Raw genomic sequence first — 23484 nt, forward strand, 5'->3', positions numbered from 1 at the left:
TTCTCATTTGAAGTTGTTTTCTGATTATTTATTTATTTTTTAAAAACTATAACAAACTTATAATTGGTTGTTGTTGTTGTTGTTGTTGTTGTTGTTATTATTATTATTATTATTATTATTATTATTATTATTATTATTATTATTAGATTTTAAGATTGATAAGAAAAATTATAATAAATGGGCTCTAAATTTTAGTCGAAAAATTAATTCTAGATTCAAAAACTTCAAATTAGAATCAATTATTGAGATAATCGACTTATTAACAGACAGTTCTGACTTTATATTTTGTTTAAAGATGTAAATTTTTGTTTTGTTTTGAACTAATTTATTTTGTCTCTAAATCAGTCTCTGATAGAGACATTTTTTTATATATGAATTTTGCATGTATTTTATATTTTTCTAGTCATTAAAATAGATGAATAAAATAACGTTAATCATTAGTAATACATAAAAATGTTGTTGGTCCTATTCCGTTTATTTATAGATGAAAAGTTGTACCAATTGAGAATGACACAAATGATTAGACCTTCCACTTGCACTAATTGTTACATGAATTCAAATATGAAATTTTCCTACTGGTATAGATTGTTTGTTAGTTCATTGTAAATTCTCACTATATTTAATTTGATGGTTATCTCTAACCTAGCCCATTTTTTTAATTAAAAGAAAAGAAGAATTATTGTTCATATTAATTTTGAAATTGACAGAATCATACTCCTATAATTTATTTCAGAAGTTACAACAAGTAAAAGTGCATATATTCACACAAAAGTTTGAAACACTTAACTAACATTACACCTTCCCTCCTTTGGGATCTTTACACAACAGCACACGACAAATCCCATTTATTCACATTATTATAACTAAGCAAGAAATTGAAGTGAGGGAGCAACTAGTAAGAAAAGAAAAATTCACAAACACACACATAAAAATCAGAAACAAGATGAGTACACGTGTGGGGAGAGCCTAGGCTTAGGGTGCACTAATAGTGGCTCAGCTCGTTGAAGTGTGAACCCATAACCTTCATCCATGTTCATTTTTCCAGCATTGAGCCCACTTTCAAGTTCCCAATCAAATGAATGAGCCAATGTAGCTGTTAGAAGTTGGACCATACGAAGCCCTAGACTCATCCCAGCACATATTCTACGTCCAGCACCAAAAGGTATAACTTCAAAATCATTTCCCTTAATGTCAACATCACACTTCTCACCACCTGGTAAGAACCTTTCAGGTTTGAACTCTAATGGATCAGTCCATTGTTTTGGGTCACGAGCGATGGCCCATACATTAACCAAAAGAGTTGAGCCCTTTGGAATGTGGTACCCAAAAATCTCACAACTTTCAGATGCAATTCGCGGGAGGGAGAGAGGTGTTGATGGGTGCAAGCGGAAAGTTTCTTTTATCACTGCTTGTAGGTAAGGTAGGTTAGGTATGTCGTCTTCTCTCACGTTCCTATCTCGACCCACAACATTGTCCAATTCTTGCTGAACTTGAGCTAAGATTCTTGGATTTCGAATTAATTCTGCAATGGCCCATTCTGTGGTGCTTGATGTTGTGTCTGTCCCAGCTACAAACATTATCTATAAAAAAAACCAAAGCTATAAGTATATTTTCAAAAACGTAGAGGAAAGCTATAAGTATATTTTGCCAATGTCAAGAGGTATATTTGAATTAAAATTTTCAAACGTGAAATTGAACAAACATCAGTTTACAAACTTAAGTTTGGTAAAGATTGTATTTGTTTTAACATGGTTTATATTTAGTCTTTATTTTTCTCTAAAACATAGGTTCGAGAAAATTAATTTGCTTTGTTGATACGAAACAGACTCATACAAAATTGTAATTTGTAAGTGAAACCTCTCCAACTAACTAGTGAAAAAAAGAGAGGAAAAAAGCAAAAGCAACAAGTTGTAAATCGAAACATTTAATATTAAATAGTTATAAAATTAGCTTGTTTGATTTTATCTATGAGATGTAACTCAGTAGTAAAGAGTTTCATTTTGTAATCATTAGTGTTACTTAATTAATAATAATTTTCCGGCTTACCTATATTTTTTATACTAAAAATGTTTGTTCGTTTTGAGTCTTGATGCTATTTTTCTAGAGAAATAACATTTTCCAAATAAACAAAAGAAGTAAAATTCCATTGCCCAATTCATCTTTTACCACATTTTAACTTTGATAAATTAGGTCTAAATACAAAGTAAAATATAATTTTTATGAAATCAATGTAACATTTTAAATTGAAAAATGCATGAACATGTACTATTTTTTTGGGAGTGAACATGTACTATTTTTACCAGACCAAACAATTAGTCGTACAAACGTGTTTACCTGTTTGTCATATATAGACTTCAAGATGAATAGGACTGACAGTTAAGTTTGAAAAAAAAAAAAATAGGCTTCTCTATATGAATTGAGCAGGTTTAGTATAATGTTTAGGCGCACACAATACCAGATGCATATTTCTAAAATATATGATCATCTGTTTTTTTTTCTTATAAAAAAATGTCTTTTATTTGCGTGTTTAAACTCTATACATTTGATTTTGTGATTAAACACGACTAACTCGTAAGCGTAGTATCAGAGTATGCAGAGAATGAAGGAAAGAAAGCAAAGGAAAAAGATAACTTGGCACTCAAGCAACAATAGTTTACTACTTGCTAGCTTATGCTTTCTTATGATGCACCTTCACCTTTGTATATATATACTCTGTAATCATTCATTTCAATCAATAAGAATCATTTCTCTATTTTCCTAATATGTAGGTCAAAATCTTTAAAAATTAATGAAAATTCCAATATCTCTTAAATAAATGAAGGAAAATGTTAACTAGTGCCCCCGGGCACTAGTTAAGGAGATTAATATGGAAATTTTACATTGAAAAATGATGAAAAGTGGAATATTTCACTTTAGAATAGTCAAAAAGTTGTTGTGTTTAATAAAAAATTTATATTTTTAACTTCCTTAACTAGTGTCCCGGTTAACACAACCTAAATGAATTGTTGTTTATCCATTTTCCAATCTTCTTTTTATGAGAGGTTCAGGTTCCAATCTTCTTGAGTTTGAGAAAAGGGCAAAGTATGCACGTGCATGTGAAGAGTTATAGAAGAGTAGGTAACTTACCAAAAGTTGTGCTTTGATATCAACATAAGTGAGTTTGTTTCCATCATCATCTGTTTCCTCTTTAAGTGACAACAAAGTACTCAACAAATTCTTGTGTTTTTCATTCTTATAATTAGATGCCTCATGTTCCTCAATAATGTTTGTTAAAAATGCATCAAACCTCTTGTGTAATTTTTTCATTTTAGATTGAACTCCTTGAAGGTCTAGCCATTCTAATGATGGAATAAAATCACTTATATTGAAAACTCCAGCTAACGCCATCACTTCAAGAACCATTTCCTTGAACTCATCAGCTTTAGGTTCACAACCACCATTGCCATCATTGAATACTCTTCTTCCTAACATAACCCTAGCAAGTGCATTGGTGGTACATACATTCAATAGTTGTCCCAAGTTCACAGCTTTCGTGTCCGAATAATTACTTGCCAAATTGCTTGTCAATCTTGCTACCTCTTCCTGAAAAGTGTAATTGATTAGATTCAATCGACTCATGGATTCGTACGAGTTTAAATCGTATTTAAAATAACCGAGATGAATAAAAAACTATGTGAAGTGAATAAAAAAACCGAGATGAAATTACAGAAATGATAAATAAACTATATCAAAAGTTTTAACTTATAAGCAATGATATATATCCCCACATAATAGTGAAGAAAATAAAAAACCGAGGTGAAATTAACATGAACAAAAGCTCATAGGGAAATAATAATGAATCAAGCTATGTGATTCATAAACTAACATGAGACAAAATAACATAATAGTGAAATTCCTTCAAAAAAAAAAAAAACATAACAGTGAAATAATAATGAATCAAGCTATGTGATTCATAAACTAACATGAGACAAAATAACATAAGAGTGAAATAATAATGATTCAATATTTTCGAAAGTATGAAAATTAAAATTTATGTAGAATCGTCGTGGGAGGAATTCCTGTGGTCCAGAGCATGTATCAATATTTTAATGTCCAACTATAACTAATACTTAATGTAAATAAAAAACCACATACACACCTAAGTAGTTTAATTTACAATTTTTAAAGTCTATGTATTGAGTTATTTTGTGTTAAAATATTCCATTAATTCATCGGGTTGACGCAACTATGCATCCCATTTTCTTATGGTTTTATCTTCTCTTTGAAAGACTTTCAAATGGAATATTTATCCAAGAAAAGTCTTTTAACCTTTTTATCCAAGAAAAGTTCAGCTTTGTCCTAATCACATTAGCATGCATGGATGAGTGGAAGCCACTTATAAAAGATTTTTTTCTTCTCTTTGAGACTTTCTAATGGTTATTTACACTCCCATCACTTGGTGATTTTTCTTTTTCGTGAAGAATTTTTCAACCGAATAGTGATACACATTTATACAAACATTTTAAATATGAATTTAAAAAATTAATATTATTATGTAATTTGATTGAATGTATATGCAAGATATTTTACACCATCAATGATACATATTACATCTAAAAATATATATGTAAAAAACTTTAGAATAGATTTTCTTTGAAGTACCCTTTTTCTACTGATGTACTTTGAGCTGGTTAAGACATTTATTTTTTTTGTTGAAGGAGAGACATATTTTATATGTAAGTGTAACCCTAAAGAATATATATTAACTAATGTTTTTATTTTTGTTGATAAACAATTCTGTTTATTTTTTGAGTAAAATGCTTTTTTTTTTTGCTAATAATTTTTCTGCGTAATACTCTAAACTTATTTGTTAAAATCATGTATACATTCTTTCTCTAAAAAAAAAAAAAAAATCATGTATGCATTCTTCACCCCTTCAAATATTTATTTTGTTATCTATCTAACTTGGTTTACGGTTTACCGGCAATTATACCTATATGTCAAATAAAGTGGTTGACCTCACATGTTAATGAATTCTAATTAAGGCAAGAAAAAAATTATCAAAGTGTGGGATTTTTTCAGGTTACGAATTTTTTTCAAATCCTTCGAACTAAATTATCATTAAAATACACTCAAAGAAAGTGATATGATAATCTAATTATTTAAGTCATCAAGTAATACACTGATATCCTCTCAAAAAATTGTAATACACTGATATTTTAATATGAACAAATCCCTTGGAGTTTCTGTGCAGTACAAGAAAAACAGCCAAGCACCCTATTTCTCATTCTTCTATTCAAAAAGTCAATATTTAAAATAATAATAAAGTACATGTCTTTCAAATAAAAACCTATAGATAAGTTGAGTACGTAAAAAAAAATTATACAAGTCATAAGTTAATAATACTACATATTAATCAATAGTTTAAATTGAAGTAGGGTTTATATTAAATTACATACAGCTCCTTGAAGATATATAACTCCTTGAAGATGCAAAACAGCAGTTATATTTTCAGAAAAATGTGAGTAGTATATTTTAATTTAATTTTATCGGAAGATTTTATTCTCTTAGATAAAATTCAAATGAGAATTAATTTTACGGTTACAAAATCTAGACTCTCATATCGGAAGATATTGATAGTGCAATTATATGTTGAAATTGAGAAAATGATATTATAATTAACTAACCTGACGCAAGTGTTTGAATTCTTCCATGACTTTGTTGGAGAAGAGATGAATGGAGGAGATTTTTCGGAGCATTCGCCACCGTGGACCATATGGTGCAAACGCAACATCTTTATAGTTATAAAGTATATATTTAGCTCCGGTTCTGGGTGGCCGGCTACTAAAGTTAACATCATGAACCTTTAAGAATTGTTCGGCAACGGAGCCCGAAGCCGCCACAATAACGTCCACAAAACCTAATTTAAGGTGCATCAAAGGGCCATGAGTTTTTGCCAAGGCTGCAATAGACTGGTGTGGGGCAGGACCCAAGTGTGGCATGTTACCTATTATAGGCAATGGCTTTGGTCCAGGTGGAAGTGGTAGTGAAGAAGATCTTGTTGCAAATTTCATAAAACGGTATATGAGGATGCATAATGTGAAACTAGCTAATGCAATGAACCATATAGACATGGTTAATTAATTTGTGTTATGTGGTTATGAAATATGAAATATATGTGATGATGATTAGGGATTAATGATATAAATAAGTTTTGTACGTATAACAACAGCAATCTATTTGAATAGCAAAAAAAAATAAAAATTAACTAGTTGACGTTGTGTTGTTGTCACATTAACCTAAGCCTCAACATGCTTGGTATTTATAAAGGAAACGTTTCTCTGACTTTACACGGTTTGTTCATTTTGGAACGTAGGATTGTCAAATGGGACTTATTTTAATTTATTTAAAAAATTTAATGATTATTTTATATGAAAAAATTGTTCATAATGAATACATGGCATGTGCTTGATTTTTATATCGGGAAATTCAGTTTAGATGATACACACAACTTTGAAGGGACGAGAAACACTTGTGTGGACCAGGACCAAGAATTTTGGTTTGGTCACACATACAAGATTTTCTCCTTCTCTCTCTTCTCTTCTCTCTTCTACATTTTCTCTCTCTTCTCTCTTCTTTCTCTTCTCTCTTCTCTCTTTGTGTGTGACCAAACCAAAATTCTTGGTCTTGGTCCACACAAGATTTTCTCACAAGGGACACCACCTCTTTAAGAATTTGCAATTGCGTTTTACGTTATTACTTGGGACAAGGGATACCACCTCATAATAAATCATCATTTTTTATTTCAATTTTAAAAATAGAACGTTATTACTTGATTTTATTGAAACTTATTCAATAAAACTTATTTGGGGGGGGGGGGGGGGGGATTGCACGCGTGCGCGTGGTGTGTGGGGCACAAAATTCATTACTTTTATTGGGGTAAATTAGTTCGATGAAGCAATATGGTGGTTCGAAGGTTAACCGAGTTTAATTTAGCTTTATCAAAACAAGGGTGTTGGTGGTTGTATGTTGATCGATGTGGGTTATGGTATAAGGTTTTGGCTACTAAAAATGGGGTGTTAGTGGGATGTGTTAATAGAGGTGGGTTAATGGCGTCAGTGTGGTGGAAGGCTCTAGGTGTTATTGGGGAGGGTGATGTATAAGGGGTAGAGACTTGTTTAAAATAGTGGGTGGAGCGTAGTGTTGGTGATGGTGAAAGTACATAATTTTTCTGTGATCCGTGGTTGGAGGATGGGTGTTTGAGGTTTAAATGTCTTTTTGACTTTTCTATGGAAAATAATGTTACAGTAGTTGCTTTGCAGAGTAAGGGTGGGCCGTGGATGGACATGGGTGGCGGTAGAGGAGGTGCCTCTTTTCCTAAGAGGAGGAGCAGTTAGAGCAATGTGTTTCTTTGTTGGATAATATATTTTTTGCAAGATAAGATTCTTGATCGTTGGTTCTGATTACGTAATCTAGCTGACGATAATTCTGTCAAAGACGCTTACAATATTTTGATGCGGGTTGATCAATCTAACGTTGACAATTTTTATCAATTGAAAAGGATCCATAATAAGGAACATCTCTTGAGTCATGGAGTGGTAACTTCTACTTCTTTGCTTTGTCTGGGAGCGTGCGGGAAGGAAGAAACAATTAAACATCTTTTTTCTAGATTGTGATTTCTTTGGCAATATATGGAGTGATGATTTTTGCTAGCTGGGTATTAGTTTTATGAATTTAGCAGCCATAGGAGAGCATGCTGGTGGTCACATGTTCAAATAAAAAGGAAGTTCATATATGTTTTTAGATAGTCTGGATGTCATGTATCTGGATTATTTAAAAAGAACGTAGCTTGAGAACTTTTTGTAATAAACAACTTTCTTTGGAGTTACTGATGAAACACATAAAACTACACTCATGATGGTGGTTGAAGAATCATACACTTGTTTTCTTGTTGATTTCCATTCTTGATGACTAATCCTTTACTTTGTCTAGGATTCGTCATTTTGTAATTTTTTTCAAATTTTTCCCTTGTATATGTTTGGATAACTTTTACTTTTTCCTTTGATGCATTACTTTACTTCTGCTTCAAAGAATTGTTTGTTAACATATCTCGTTTTTGGCCTATTAAATTAAAAAGTTAAATACTTGTCAAAACAATAATTATACCAATTTATATATAAAATTATATTTTTAATTTCTCAAACAGTGTTCTAAGATCATCTATAATGAGGTCATTTTCAAATTTAACATCATGTTAAATAGACATCTTCATTGTGTACCTAGACAAATGAATGTTTTTAAAGATAAGTGCTTTTATAAGTATTATTTCCTATTATATGTCGGTCATACATGTACCAATTTTTTTTTATAATAATTATCTTTCGTCAATTATTAAATTATTTTAATATTAAAAAAAATGAGAGATGGCGCAAGTGTTTGCTAGTTTATGTAATTTTATTATCATTCTCAATAATATTCTAAACATTTATAAAAGTTTTTAGGGTAAAATATGTTTTTCGTCCTCATAAAATTAGCGAATTTTGGTTTTCGCCCCTATAAAAAAAAATCCACCGTTTTCGTCCCTACTTAAATTTTCAGTTACCGTTTTCGTCCCTCCCGTTAAGTCAACTAACTGTTGACTAACAAAATGCCACTTGGCTGTGCCACGTCAGCATTCAGTAAAATAAAATAAAATAAATCAGATTTTTCTATTTTTTTTCATTTTCGTTTTTATTAAAAAAATTGTGTTTTTTGATTAAAAAATGTTTGATATAAATTGTGGGTGAAAGCAGAAAACCCTAGATCTGATTTAGAAACCAGTCTTGTTCACTCTCATCTGCAACAATGCTAAGTCAACAACAAAATCATTCAATATTCCATTCTCCACCCTAGATCGAAGTTTTTGAAGACATCTGTTTGCATGTGTATCGTCGAATCGAAGGTTGGATATCGTAGAAGTGGTCCTGTTTGAAGGTCAGTTTTAATGCTTCAATATTAAAATCGGAACTGTAATTTGTGACTGTGTTTTAATTTTGTTTGTTTTGACTGTGTTTTGCAGGGAAATGTTTTGAAGAAGAAAGTTCCTGGTAGGATGGGGATCAATTAAGAGAAGGTTGAAACAGTGAAGCTTGAAAGAGATGCTTAGGATTTAGTGTGGAAGGTTTTTTGGTTATGATGTAATTTGTGATGGTAGTTTTTTTTTTTTGATGTAATCTTATGCTGATGGAAACTAATTAAGATTTGGAGTTATGAATTAGTTGGGATGGTACTTTTTTTGGGATGAAATCTTCTGTTGATGCAAACATATGCAGATCTTGTACTATAAAACTTATGGCATATTTGGTAATCTTATGCTTATGAAATGAAGTTAATTTTCATTCTTACTCAATTTCAATTCTGTCAAAAAAGCATATTTTTTGTGCTATTAATGCTATTAAGCTTTTGATTTCAAGTTTATATGATAGAAGCCAAATATATGTAGTTTCTTCCCATTTACTGATACAATTGCTCAATAAGGTCATGACACAATAACAGTGTGTGTTTTTGAATCATTTTGCACAGGTTGTACATAACAACATTCATTGAAAATTGCATAGAAAAAAATAGAAACGAAAAAAGTAGTAAAATCAGTTTTTTTTTCCAATTGTTTCTTATTAAAAACGAAAAAAAGTAGAAAAATCAGAAATCTTAGGTGGCATTCTGTTAGTCAACAGTTAGTTGACTTAACGGGAGGGACGAAAACGGTAACTGAAAAATTAAGTAGGGACGAAAACGGTGGATTTTTTTTTATAGGGACGAAAACCAAAATTCGTTAATTTTATGAGGACGAAAAACTTATTTTACCCAAGTTTTTATTCAAAAATATGAAGGTTTCACATGAGTTGATTTAAAAGTATGGACAAAGAGTGATGATTGAAATTTTTTGAAGGAGTAAATATTTAACCCTATTGTTTATATCTTCAAATCAACACCAATGTGCATTTATTAAAATATGACTTTTATAGTTAAACGGATGGAGTAGTAAGAGAAAGGGTGGTCTTGAAACTTTTTTATTTTTATTTTGAAACAATCTGGTCTTGAAAATTAATGGTTTGTTTTGAATCTTCGCTATGGACTAAAGCAAAGAGAGTGAAATGTATATAACTGGTACGTAAGCACGTCCTGAACTATATATGGTTGAATAAAGGCTTGGTCTTCATTTCTCTAATACTCACTGTTCAGTTTGGTCCATATTATCACAGTAGCTAAAATAGCCTAAAACTCAAACTAAAGTATTTGTTTATTAATAAATAATCTAATTTTTATTTCCGGAAATAATTGGAGTACAAAAACATCATTATCAACAATATAATTAATGTGTCATCGGTCACACCTCCGCATTGGTCATGTAATAACTGGTTGTTGGAGGTTCGATCCGAGGCACCCCGACCTGTAACCAAGCAAACAATATAATTAATCTACTTTTATAAAAATACGGTTAATTATTCTTTTTTTTTTTATGGTACAAGTTAATTATTCTACTTTAATTGTTGATTTTATGAAAAATATTCGCTACAGCCGTCTTTAATTATATGATTCTCTTGAAAAGAAAATCTTGTCTATATTTGAATAATAAAGACTATTTGAAAAATGTCAACTGCATTGTTTTTTTGAAAAGTTTAATAATACCCTAGCTAGTTTTTTTTTGACAATACCCTAGCAAAAATTTTTTTTGGCTTTCGCACCGGTTTCCGACCCATCAAAGGTGGGCGACTAATCCGGCTCGTGCGTAGAGGCATGCGCACTGGCCAAGCGTTGTTCTCCCTGGGAATCGAACCCGGTATTCCCCGGGTACGTCCTTGGAAGGAGCTCCTAGCCACTGGAGCCCAAGCAACTTGGTTATTTTATAGATAAGAAGAAGAAACACAAATCATGAAATCAATGAATTTCATTCAATGTGATGACATTAAAAGTTTTGTTCCAGATTGAGCCAACGCTCAATCCTTGACTAGATTCGGGTACCCTTCAAACCTTATACACATGCAGACAAAGTATATATGGACTTGTCCTAAATATCACTTGATCAAGGATCTACAGGAAGATTTGGACCGTTCATGATGAATTCAATGATGGCCTTTTCTAATCTGCTTACAAGAGTCCCTCGAGGACAACTGTCTAGATAATGATTTCACGCGTCCCTCGAGGGCCCAAAAACCTAAACATATTGTATAGTATTGCCTAATAAAGTCCAAGGAAAAATTAAGGCCCAAAGACTGTTAGAGAAAATTATAACAATCCAAGGGAAAGGACCATCACATCCTCTTCTCAATAAGTTTTGAACAAGGAAAACCCAAACCCGGGTAAAAATCCAATTCTTCAACAACATCATCATATCCATGTTGCTGCTAGTACAACATCAATACCCACACAAGATATCCATCATATTACGATGATACTACCTCCATTCTGTCCAGTCCTTGGAGAGACAATGAATAACCATGTGAATCTCGTCATTCCAACTCTAAAGAAGGACACATAAACCAATAACTTCCTCCATAAATTCCTCGTAGCATTCTAGAACCAGTCAAACTCATCACATATCAAGGCGACTGCGTAGCCCGCAATGAAATCAGCCAGATGAAGATCCAATAATTGGGGAACTTGAACAACATTGGTGTTCTTCAAATTTTCTGCCTCTAGTGGTTAACGCGGCAATTTCCATCCCACTTAGGTAAATGGTCCACATCTCACATTGTCAAAACAACGAAGATTAACCACTAAGAAGATCTCCTTCCAGATCTGATGGGAGGAAAGGAAACATAGGTAACAACAGTAACATAAGAAATGTAGGTCGTGGGATGTGGGGGACGCAGATAAGGAGATAAGGAACTTTGTCGCGCCGTCATAGTGGATGCACAAGCAATGACTCTCTTGTTCACTGTTGTTACCTTTTTGAGTCTTTGGAACATAGCTGGTATGATAAAGAACCCATACCGAGAAAAGCTTCAATGACAAGGATTAATTAACAACCATCCTATGCACAAATCCTTCTAGAGCCGCTGGCCATTTCGCCCTATGATGAAGTCTCAAACCCTTGCGACAATCTCAAAATAGTTGATACTCTGTTATCTTTTACGGGTACGCGTGGTTTGGTGAAATGCAAACTGTTTGTGTTGACTTTGCTGAAGAATAATTGACATTGTTCAATGCTTTAAGGCCAAGATCTATAGATTTGTGGAATGAACTTAGCATGAGGTTCACGACCCATTTCACCGCATCAAGGAAGTAACCCAAGTTTATTGATAACCTCGAGGTTATATGATTAACAATCACATCTCATTTCTGTTTTATCTTGGTTTTCGGGTGTCAAACATTGATTACGCTTGAACCTTTTTAACCGGTGATATCTTATTTTTTCTTGGGAAGGGAAAAAGTAAGCAAAACCCTTGAGAATTGAGGTCCGGGAGTTGTTTTCGCTACGGGAAGGTGTTAGGCACCCATAACGACTATAGTATCCTATAGGAACCGTCTTTACTTTCTACGCGTGCGCTTTATTTTTAAATGCTATTTTGAAAAGTGATATTAACACCTAAGAGTTTACTAAGTGAAGAATTGGAGGGAGAAAGAAAGTGTTTGAATTTTTATTTTATTTGAATTGAAGGAATTTTGATTCCTTGCCTACGTACCCGTTTAAGGGATCAAATCCACCGTAGTTCTCTTCCAGAAAATGTTTTTGTTTTTGTTGGTTGATTTTGAGTTTGAAAATTGGAGTTTTGAAGAATGGAGATTGAGAGGCCTTAAAGGCATGAGACTTTAAGAAAAAGTGAGGTTTGATTAGTGATTTTTGGAAAATGAAAGTCAAAGTATGATTAAAATTTATTAACATTTGATTAAGAAAATAAAAGAGAATACAATGGGATTTTGGATCCCAAGGTTTATTATGAAAAAGATTTGGGTGATGTTGTTCATATTTTTTTTGGAAAATTGATTTTTCTAAGCGTAAATCCTAAGCATTCATCTAAACATTCAATCCTAAGCATACATCTAAACATGCATATTCTAGCCATACATCTAAAGTGGGGTGTGTGCATGTGTCGGTGCTTGTGTCGGTGTACATCATTAGAGTCCATTGTCCTTATTACATCCTTCACCTACATACACACTACTTCCTTGTGAGAACTTAATCCCACACAAATGAATTAAAAGCAAAAGAAATGTGAAGAAATGGGATGAGAAAGTGTGGTAGAGAGTATGCTTATGATGTATGAAACATGAAACACAAGAAAATGGTTAGTAGCACATGATAATATGGAGAAAAATAAGGCAAGAAAAATACTATAGTAAAAGCATGGAATCTAACACAAAATAAATCAAAACAAGTGCAAAATATGACTAAAAATTCACCCATGGGATACAAGCATCACATAGCTCATAACTCTCATAGTCTCATGCATTTTTTAAAGGTATATATTCAGTTCTTAAAATGAGAATTAAAGCCACATGATGAACCCTACATTTTCAAGTGAACTTAGACACATTTGCACTCTTTATTTGTAGCCATGACTTGCAAAGCAAGCAACTAATCAAGATTCACACTCATACAGCAAAATTATATGCAAATAGTAGCTAAAATGTCACAAAACCATATGGTATGGGTCACAAACATATATCAAGAAATTGGAACTAGAATCAAGCAAATTTTCACAACTTTTTTTAATACAAAACATCACAAAATGGCAAGAAAATCCTCACATTTTTTTCTATCAATTTCTAATATGCAAAAATCATCACAAAAACACTACCAAAATATCAAGAAATGTATGTGAAAATTTTTAGAATTTTTAAAGGATTTTTGGACTTAAAATGTACAAGAGAATCACAAATTTGAACAAACACTAGTAAACAAAAAAAACAAATGCTACACATATTTTTATCAAGGTTTAACACATAAAAGTATCACAAAATGGTCAAGAAAAATATTAAAAAACATATGGAAAATTTCATGGAATTTTTATGAGAATTTTAGGCAAGGCAGGGGATGCAATTAGCAACACAGCAGGTGCACATAGCAAAAAAACAACACAGACGAAGAAACCTAAGCCCAAATCCAAGCCTGTATGGGTCCTGGATCTCAAGGGAGACTGTGGAGCGTTGGATTGATCCAAACGGATCAAACCCTAAATCCTGTGGCCACGAAAGAAAGCCAAGTGAACCAAGATTGAACCAGACCGGTTCAGGGGCTTATAAAACCCCAAGCCTGCCGGTCCAGTTCATTTCCTACGTTCACTTCTCTCTCTTCTCTCATCCTAGTGAGAGAAACTCTCACTTCTCTCTTCTCTCCTGGTCGTCTTCTCCGACGAACACAACGGAGGAGGTGCGGTGGCTCACCGGTGGCGCCGCCGCACCTGAACTCTTTTCTGAAAAAAAAACTTATGTCGTTGTGTCCGTCTTTGACCCCTCTTCATGATTTTGAAACTCGTTTTTTGAAACAAGGCTTGGATTTGAACAGATCTACACTTTGAATCTTACGTTCTAGGGTTTCAAAAACTTTTTCTAATCTCTTCGAAACTAAACCCTAACATGACCTATTTTCTACATCGATGATGATTATAAACCTGGATTCATGAAATAAACGGTGAATCTTGGAGAAATTACATTTTTAGGGTTTCAGTTTTGATTCTTTTCAAAACTTTTTGAAGTTTTTTGCTTCGATTCACCGTTTATTTATGTTTACAAGCCTTCGATGATGACTTAAAATGAAAAACGAGAAGGTTTCGTGAATTTACCTGGAGATTCGAGTGTTTCAGATGAGACTCTTCGGAAAACTCGAGTCCTGAATGTGTTCTTGATGCTTCTGGTAAGCTTTGCGAAGAAACTGAAAATAAATCAGTTCTTGATCCTCTTCTTCTTCACTGATCGAACTCAAACTTCGATTTCTTCGTCTTCTCCACTGTGATCGTGTGAATTTGTTGCTTTGGTGGCAAATTCACACTGGAATTGCAGTGTTTCAGGTTCGATGATGAAGATTCAGTGATGAATCTCTGAGAACTTCTATGAATTTACTTCAATTTTGTTTAATTTTGATTCTGGTGAAGCTAGGGTTTCATGAATGTTCTTCGTGTTCTTTGTTATTTCTGGCTTTTTGATTGTAACTGAATAGAGAGAGAAAGTTGTAATATGTTTCTGTGATTTTGATGTGTTGGCGCAATCTGAATGGGATTGTGATGATTGGGAGCTTTTATAGCTTGACATGTGTATCTGTGAGCCAATGTGTGCTTGCCACCTGTCTGGACTTGTAACTAATTCGCCCTTTGCTGAATTTAGGACTTGAGGGCCTTTCTGCAATTGTTGAAAATTCATGGACTATTCTGCAATTTGAAAAAGGACTGGACTGCAGATAACCTAAAAAAAGGACCAAAAATAAACTGGACAAAAAGGACTTAGTTGTAATTGAACTAAAATAAAAGTTTGACCTAAAAAAATGAAAATGGACTAAAGTGCAATTTTAAGAGTTTAAAGGACTGAAATGCAATTTTTGGGAACTTTTAGGACTAAAACGAAAAAATTAATAAAACTGAATTAAAAACGTAATTTGGAAATAAACGTAAAGTGAAACCAATAAAAAACACCAAATGGACTAAAACGAACCAACTACTTAAATGAGGTACTTTAAAGTAACCTCTCTGCCAAAATTTTGGGTGAAATGACCAAAATGCCCCTGGGGCTAATACTGACTTAAAACGACTCAGATGTAATTAAAAAATGGATTTTTAACAAGAGAATTGAAGCAAGAGTTTATTTAAACCAAATGAAAAGACTCAGAGACAATTTTTAGAATTTAAACAGAGTTTTAACACATGAAAAGACTAAACTGCCCCTAGGGGCTGAACTGACTCAAAATGACTTCAAATGCAATTTTTTAAAATGGATTTTGACATGGGATTGAAATAGAAACTTATTCAAACTATTTGAAAGGACTCAAACAATTTTTAAAGGACTAAAATGAGCTTGGATACAGGAAATGACTAAAATACCCTTTTATATGAATTTTGCAAGTAATATTGAAATAAGATGCAGAGAAGGCTGTAATTGATCAGAGACATATTCAAATGACTTGAAATGCAAGAAAAGAGGAATGGGGCTAGTATTTTTAGGTCCAAAATTAGGGTATAACAATTTCTAATTTGGGTCATGATGTCCAACTATGATGTCAAGAAAGTCCCCGTCAACCAAGGAGCTTCTTATGACATGTTGTACACAAATTTGTTATGCTATTGGCCTAAAATAAAAAGATATCATCCCTTACATGGGTTGTGACTTGCAAGATTTCAATGGGTCGACCACAAGACTCTAGGGATTTGTAAGGTCGGTTACTTTTGGACAAAAAAACTTGTAAAACAGTAGAGATCCAGTTTTTGGTAGTTCATTGTCTGTCAACACACAACTGGATCATAAAACGCCAAAGTCTAGCTCCCATGTGCACCATTTCTTCAACGTTTCACCTCAAAATGTGGGACGACAATGACAAACGTGTAGGTGAGAAAAACACAAGAAAGAGAGGGGGTTGGATTATGTTGGATTTTTCTGAAAATCTTTTCTAAGTTAAAACAAATTAGAGGCAAAAATGAAAGAATCATAGGAAGATAAAAATCAACACATATATTTATTCTGGTTCACCCCAAAATTCGGGATTACGTCCAGTCCCTCACTTTTGAGATGTTTTTCCACTATCATCAAACTTTATTACAAAGTTTACAATAAAATTGATGTTTGTTACCACTAAGATTTCCTGCCTCTACTTGAGGACTTTCTACAGTCCAACAAGTTCAGAGTTTACAATAAAATTGATGTTTGTTTACACTTCAGAGTTAAAGAGAAGTAAACTAAATTACGTACAACATCTTTCTAAGTACTTAAGAAATTCTAAAATGAATGTTTGTAAGAGTCAATGAGCAGTAAACTAAATTACGCTAGAAATTTGATCAGCGTTTTTGCACCATTAGAAGCGTGTAGTTCTCTTTGTTTCTTCAAATGCTCGGGACCCTTTTATAGGAGAATTTACTAGAGTCTTAAGGAAGCTAGATGTGCTGACACCTCTTTAAACAACTACTCTATTCAAATCTTTTATAAAAGAACCTTGAGTGTTTAAGAAATATAAAGAAATACACAGTTTCAACTGTGTCAAAACTCTGATCAAATTCTAGTGCAAAAACACCTAAAAAAATTCTTAAAAACTCTCATCTTAGAATTTCTTAAGTGTTTAGAAAAAAAATCTTTAGATAAAAAAATCATTTGTATTGTGCTTAATCTAGTTTACCACTATTTGAGTCTGAAGTGTAAACAACGACAAATTGTTTGCAAACTCTTAATCCAGTTGGATTGAAGGAATTCCTCAAGGAGAAGCAATAAATCTTATACTTTTGTGTCTAAGTAATTTGTAATGAAGGTTGATTATTGTGAAAAAAAGATCTCAAGCGTGATGGGACTGAGCGTAATCCTAAATTGTGGGGTGAACCAAAATAAATATGTGTTGATTTTTCTCTTTCTTTGTTGCTTTATGTTCTTAGCCTTTCTTTGTTGCTTTGTTTTAACTTGAAAAGTTTTTTAGGAAAAGAAAACACAATTAACCCCTCTGTGTTTTTGTCACCCTCATAAATTAGTTGGATTTTGAGATGCCGATTATGCTTATAATTGAGCAGAGAGAAAAACCACCAGTTGAAGGTGTCAGGCCAGTTCATCGGCGAGAATCTTACCTTTTGGCTAGTAAAAGACAACAAACTAATGCATTGTCTAGTAGAAACAGAATACGTATCATATACAAGTTGTAGCACATAACTTTTGTGGATGAAACGTCAGCTTTAATACTACCAGTGAAAGTAGTATTTTAATTTTATGTGATAATACTCCAGCTATTTGTCTATCTAAAAACCCACTGTAGAACAAAACATATTAAAATTAAACATCATTTCACAAGTGGTTGTGTTCAGAAAGGGATACTTGATATAAAATTCATCAATATAGACCATCAATGAGCTAATATTTTGAATTCAATTTTGAAAAGAAATATATTTTATATAAATGAAATTTAGATTGATCTCTTTTGATAAAATTACTTTAAATAACTTAAAGCTGAAAGTTTATATAACTTTTTTTTTAGCAAAGAAAGTTTATATAACTTATTTTCTCTTTTTTTTTTTTGGTGGTGGCCGGGAATTGAACCCCAGACCTTGCATATTTTATGCATTGTCCATACCAACTAAAATGATATAACTTATTTTCTCTCTCAAATTTACTTATGCTATCTTAATAATAAAAATTAAATATTAATTAAATTTATTTTATATATCATTTTATATATCATTTTATTTACAAATCTGTGGTAAGAGTTTGATTTTTTAATGTCGAGAGACATGATACAAATCCCACCTGAGACAATTATCAAATGACCACATTTCAGTTGGTGTATTCGTTGCTAGCTATCTTACCAGGTATTCTCTATTTTAATTTTACCAAAGAAATCTTAAGCATAATAAATTATTGGGAATTTAAGAAAAAAATGTGACTAAAAATCCAATAAGAGTAAATATGTCTATATTTGTTTAGATTGATCATTTCTTAATTTGTGAGTCCAAATTTAAAAGGATCAAAGATCATGAAGAGACAGGTGATCAATACGAGTTAAATTATAATGGAGAAATATAAATGTAATTTTCTTTTTTGAAGGAAGGAAGAGAAATATATAAATGATACAATTAGAAGGAAAAAAAATAAAAAATGATATTTTTTTGGGATAATTATTTTGTACAAATTGACGGTTATGGCGAAATGGATGGTCATTATAATGTCATCCTTGAATTTCTCAAGAAAAAATGTCATCCCTTGAAAAAATATTGTCCTTGTCTTTTTCAACTTTTTTTTTTTGTTGTCTTATTCAACTTTAAATAATCTTTTTTAGGGGAATCAATTTTGAATAATGAAACCTCTAGAAACACTAGGGTAAAGTTTCAACAAATGACACTGTATTCATTGGAACAGTAACAGTCAATATAGCTTAACTCATCACTCAAGAAGAATCCATTTTCATCTTCATCATCTTCCTATCAAATATATAATTATTGATTTTTTGACCCAATAAATAATAATATGTATGATCTGTTTGCTATGTTTTTTCTTGGTTTTTGACCAAATAGTTCCATCACATTGATGTCATATCATACGTAGAAGAGTAGACCTCTGTAACTTTCATTTGGTGTGTACATATACGTTGAAGACTAAACCTCTGTAAGACTGTAACTTTCATTTGCTGCGTCCATATTAATGCACTCATAGTTCTGATTCTGACGATGGTAATAATGGAAAACTAGCTGCGTCATACGTGGAACCCTTTCATGCATACAAATAATTTGTTTGAAATAAACACGTTTGTTTGAATCTTGAAAATAAAGAAGAGAACAAGTAAAAAAGTAGTGATGATTTGTTTTATTCTATCATGTTATACCTATCGTCAATCAAAATATATAAATTAAACAAACATAATTTAATTATGGAAAATGTTAACTTGTGCCTTTGGGGCATAAGTTAAGAAGGTAAATGTAGAAAGTTTTTTTTTTGAAACGTGTGTATTTAATGTCTTAAAAGTTGCAAAAGTTATACTTTCAATATAAAATTTATTTTTAATTTCCTTTTTAAGCTCCTTAACTTGTGCCCTAAGAGCACAAGTTAACATGACCCTTTAATTATGTATGTTTTTTTTATAAGAATTTGACTATTGTATAATATATTTAATTTGATTCTTCATGCAAACAAACAAAGTTAGAGAAAAGGATTTATTTTTATAAATTTATTTTATTAGTGATTAGCATTGAGTGAGACCGACACTTCGTGTCCGCCTGTCTATTCTTTTTATTGCGCTAACGCATGTAAATTATTAACAATATTTTTTTTATGAAATTAGTTAGATTTTGATTGAAATTATACGTATAGATGTTCGCGATTTTAAATTATAACATTTCTTCAAATTTACTTCTCTTGAAATTTGTCTTGTATTCTCTTCCGATTTACTTCCTTTTCTTCTTCAAAGCTTCCACATGTATCATTTTTTCAATTGAATCTTTCTTTAAATATTTATTTATTATTAATTTGAGGGTGGGGTGAGGAAGTTTGGAAAATAGTTGGATTAAATGTGATACAATATGTTTAGATAAGGAGGATGGTTGTTTGGGGGCGAGAAGAACCAGAGAATTTAATATGCCATTCTGAGTAAGTGGTCTTTGAGGATGTGTATGGAGCAGGAATATAGTTTGTAGAATAGGGTGTTAGTAGCGAGGTATGGAATTCAAGGTGTGTGTGTGAGGGTTGGTGGGAGGTTAAGATCAATTTGGTGGAGTCAGACTTTGGATATGTTGTTTGATGATCATGTAAGGAGGGTGATGGGTGATGGAGCTATGCCATTTTTGGTCGGATGTATGGATGGAGAGACCGGGTGGGGGTTAGGTTTAGGCGGTTGTTTAATTTAGAAGAGAATGGGATAGTTATTGTTTCTGAGATGTTTTCTTTAGATTGGCAGATAGGGTAGAGGCTTCGAAATGGTGTCATCGGTTATTTGTGTGGGAGGAGGAGATGCTGGGGGAGTGTTGTGTGCTTTCATCTAATATTTATCTTCATGTTAGTGTGGAAGACATGTGGAGTTGGCAACTCACGCCAGACAAAGGGTACACGCACTTGTTGACGGTAGTGTAAAAATGTAATCTAGACGAATTTTAGGAAATTATAATAAATTTGTACCATTAAAATTGCCTATTTTTTCTTTGAGATTTTTGAGGAATCATCTCCCTACAAAAGACAATCTGGTAAGGCAAGAAATTATTCAACCACTTATGAATCTTGTTGGAACAAAATGTGTTTAACATCACCTTTAAGTTTTGATGATAACAAAGTATTAAAATGTCCATTGGATATGCTAATATTTGTTCAAGTGTGCAGGACCATAGACAAAAATTTATAAGTCTTAATTTCAAGTATTGGTTCTGAAAGAACAAAATAGAGCAATAAAATTTACAAAGGAAGCTTATGTTGCAAGACAAAGTCTGAAGACCAACAGCGTCTCAAGACCATCAGAAGCTGACTGCCTGATGAGTCATTAATTAGCTAGTTTTTATATAATATTTAATTTCGTTTTAATTAGATTTGGTTTTATTTTATTTTAATATTGTATCCTTTTTGAGCTATTTTATTTCAGTTGCATATTTTTATATTTAAGGAACGAATATATGATGGATTGAGTCTTGGAGCAAAAGAAAGGAGTCTGGAGCAAATTTGGAGCAAAAATATGAAGATTAGGAGACAAAAATATTTCTCCCCCAAGTCAGAAGCTTGGCACGCCCGTGCCAATATGTGGCACGGCCCGTGCCAATATGTGGTACGGCCGTGCCACCCTCCAGAGTGCCTTTTGCTGCTTTTGCTTAGGAGTTAAGCTACTCTGTTTTAGTTTTTACCGAAAAGTCCATGTAGTTGCTTAGATTTTAAGTCGAATGTAAACTATAAATAGATTAGCCTCCCATCACAAATATTCATCTTTTGTTCTTGGAATAAAAGTTCACTTTTACTTTATTGTTATATTCTTCTTCTTCTCCTTCTTCTCTATGTCTACAATGAACGTTAGTGAGTAGAAACTTCTCTTGTCTTGGGATTGTTGGATAAGTCTAATGACATAATCCTAATCAAATGAAGCTTTAACCTTAACTTTATGTAACTCTAATTTCTAATCTAAATTCACCGTTCTAACATGAATTAACCATTACCAAATTGTGGAAACGAAAGTGGAGGGTTTGATAATTGTTAATCCATCATCTCAAATATCAATTCATAATGCGAAAGCGGAGTTTTGATATTGGAAGAAGTGAATTTAGACAAGAACTGCAAAGACAGCGAAATAGTCTTTGTAATTCTTGAGACATGAGTAGTTTCAATCCTTATAAGCTTCTTCTAGTAATCAAATCAGCGAAATAGGTTTGGTTGCTAGAGGTAAACTCTCACTGGACTTGGTCGGAAATGTGAGGGGCTAAAGGGAAACCGGTCTTTAGAAATTATGTATAAAACATGAAGTTATAAGTTAAGGTTTTGGCTTGTGAAGGACTTGTCATTAGGATGAACCAATAATCCCAAGGCTCCTTTTATTTTATTATTGTTATTTTCTCATATTTAAAAATCCCAACTTTATAATCTTAAACTCTTATCTAATCCTTATTGAAAGTTAATTGAATTCATAACTCCCTGTCGGAACGATACTCTTTTTATTACTACTTCGATAAACCGTGCACTTGCGGTTTATCCCATCAAGTTTTTGGCGCCGTTGCCGGGGAGTTATTGCAATTTGATTAATTTTTTTTTTTAAAGATTAGACTAAAAAAAAATCTTTTTTTCTTTATTTTTTTTTATTTTTTTCTTTTTCTTCTTTTTCTATTTCTTTCTTTTGCCTTTTAACTTCTTGGGAAGCATAAAATAATAAAGATATGGCTGAGGAACGCACTCTCAAAGAGTATGCAATCCTATCTTCAAATGAGTCATATGATGCTATTGTGTACCCATGGACAATTTTGAAATAGAACCTGCACTTATTCACTTAGTGCAACAAAATCAATTTTTCGGATCACCCACTGAAGATCCGAATTTTCATATTTCAACTTTTTTAAGACTCAGTGGAACCTTGAATGCAAACCAAGAGGCCGTAAGGCTGCACCTCTTTCCTTTTTCCTTAGGGGATAGATCTAGTGCTTGGTTTCATTCATTGGAAATAGGTTCTATCACTTCATGGCACCAAATGAGACAAACTTTTCTTTCCTGATTCTTTCCCTATTCTAAAACTGTTCAATTAAGGAATCGAATCACACAATTCACTCAAAAAGATGGAGAATCTCTTTACGATGCTTGGGAGAGTTTCAAAGAAATGCTTAGACTTTGTCCCCATCATGGTTTAGAGAAGTGGCTTATTATTCATACTTTTTATAATGGTCTTTTGTACACCACAAAAATTTATGTTGATGCAGCTGCAGGTGGAGCTTTGATGAATAAAACATACACATGAGCATATGCTTTGATCGAGGACATGGCACAAAATCACTTTCAGTGGACCTATGAAAGGGACATCACTAATGTTGCTCCTTCACCCTCTAAAAAAGAGGCAAGTATGTATGAAATTTCTACCCTTGATCATCTATCAGCTAAGGTGGACACACTTTTTCAAAAATTTGATAAATTAAGTGTAAGTGTTGTCACACCCACTCCTGTTTCACCACCATGTGAATTTTCTGGAATACTTTGTCATACTCGTGTTGAATGCAAACTAGGTAGTATTGTTGAAAGTCCCGAGCAATCAAACTATGATAAATATAATCTAGGGATGAGGCCAAACCAAATTTTTTATAACAAAACACCTCAAAATCCCTTTGGACAACAAACAACACCGCCTGGTTATGCAAACAACCAAGGAGTCCCTCAAAAATCCAGCTTGGAAATTTTAATAGAAAA

At 32.5% G+C, this 23484-nt stretch overlaps 1 protein-coding gene, 1 long non-coding RNA gene and 1 other non-coding gene across 3 annotated transcripts; 1 reads left to right on the forward strand and 2 right to left on the reverse strand.

Moving 5' to 3' along the window:
* Positions 1-692: 692 nt before the first annotated feature.
* On the reverse strand, positions 693-6275 carry LOC146936208 (flavonoid 3'-monooxygenase-like). Its single transcript, XM_085751191.1, has 3 exons — positions 5667-6275; positions 3127-3582; positions 693-1580 (listed from the first exon to the last, which is right to left on the reverse strand). The coding sequence occupies exons 1-3, from the start codon at positions 6111-6113 to the stop codon at positions 933-935; spliced, it is 1551 nt and encodes a 516-aa protein (XP_085607317.1). The 5' UTR covers positions 6114-6275; the 3' UTR covers positions 693-932.
* A 2505-nt stretch (positions 6276-8780) lies between these two features.
* Positions 8781-9367, forward strand: LOC146936209 (uncharacterized). The gene is made up of 2 exons (XR_015033142.1): positions 8781-8952; positions 9038-9367. It is a non-coding gene; the product is annotated as an uncharacterized LOC146936209 (long non-coding RNA).
* A 13458-nt stretch (positions 9368-22825) lies between these two features.
* LOC146936210 (small nucleolar RNA R71) lies at positions 22826-22932 on the reverse strand. The gene has a single exon (XR_015033712.1). It is a non-coding gene; the product is annotated as a small nucleolar RNA R71 (small nucleolar RNA).
* Between the last annotated feature and the right edge of the window lie 552 nt (positions 22933-23484).

The sequence above is a fragment of the Medicago sativa genome, chromosome 3, assembly GCF_051527215.1.
Source record: "Medicago sativa cultivar Bolivia chromosome 3, Bolivia_mono, whole genome shotgun sequence".
Taxonomy (NCBI): Eukaryota; Viridiplantae; Streptophyta; class Magnoliopsida; order Fabales; family Fabaceae; genus Medicago; species Medicago sativa.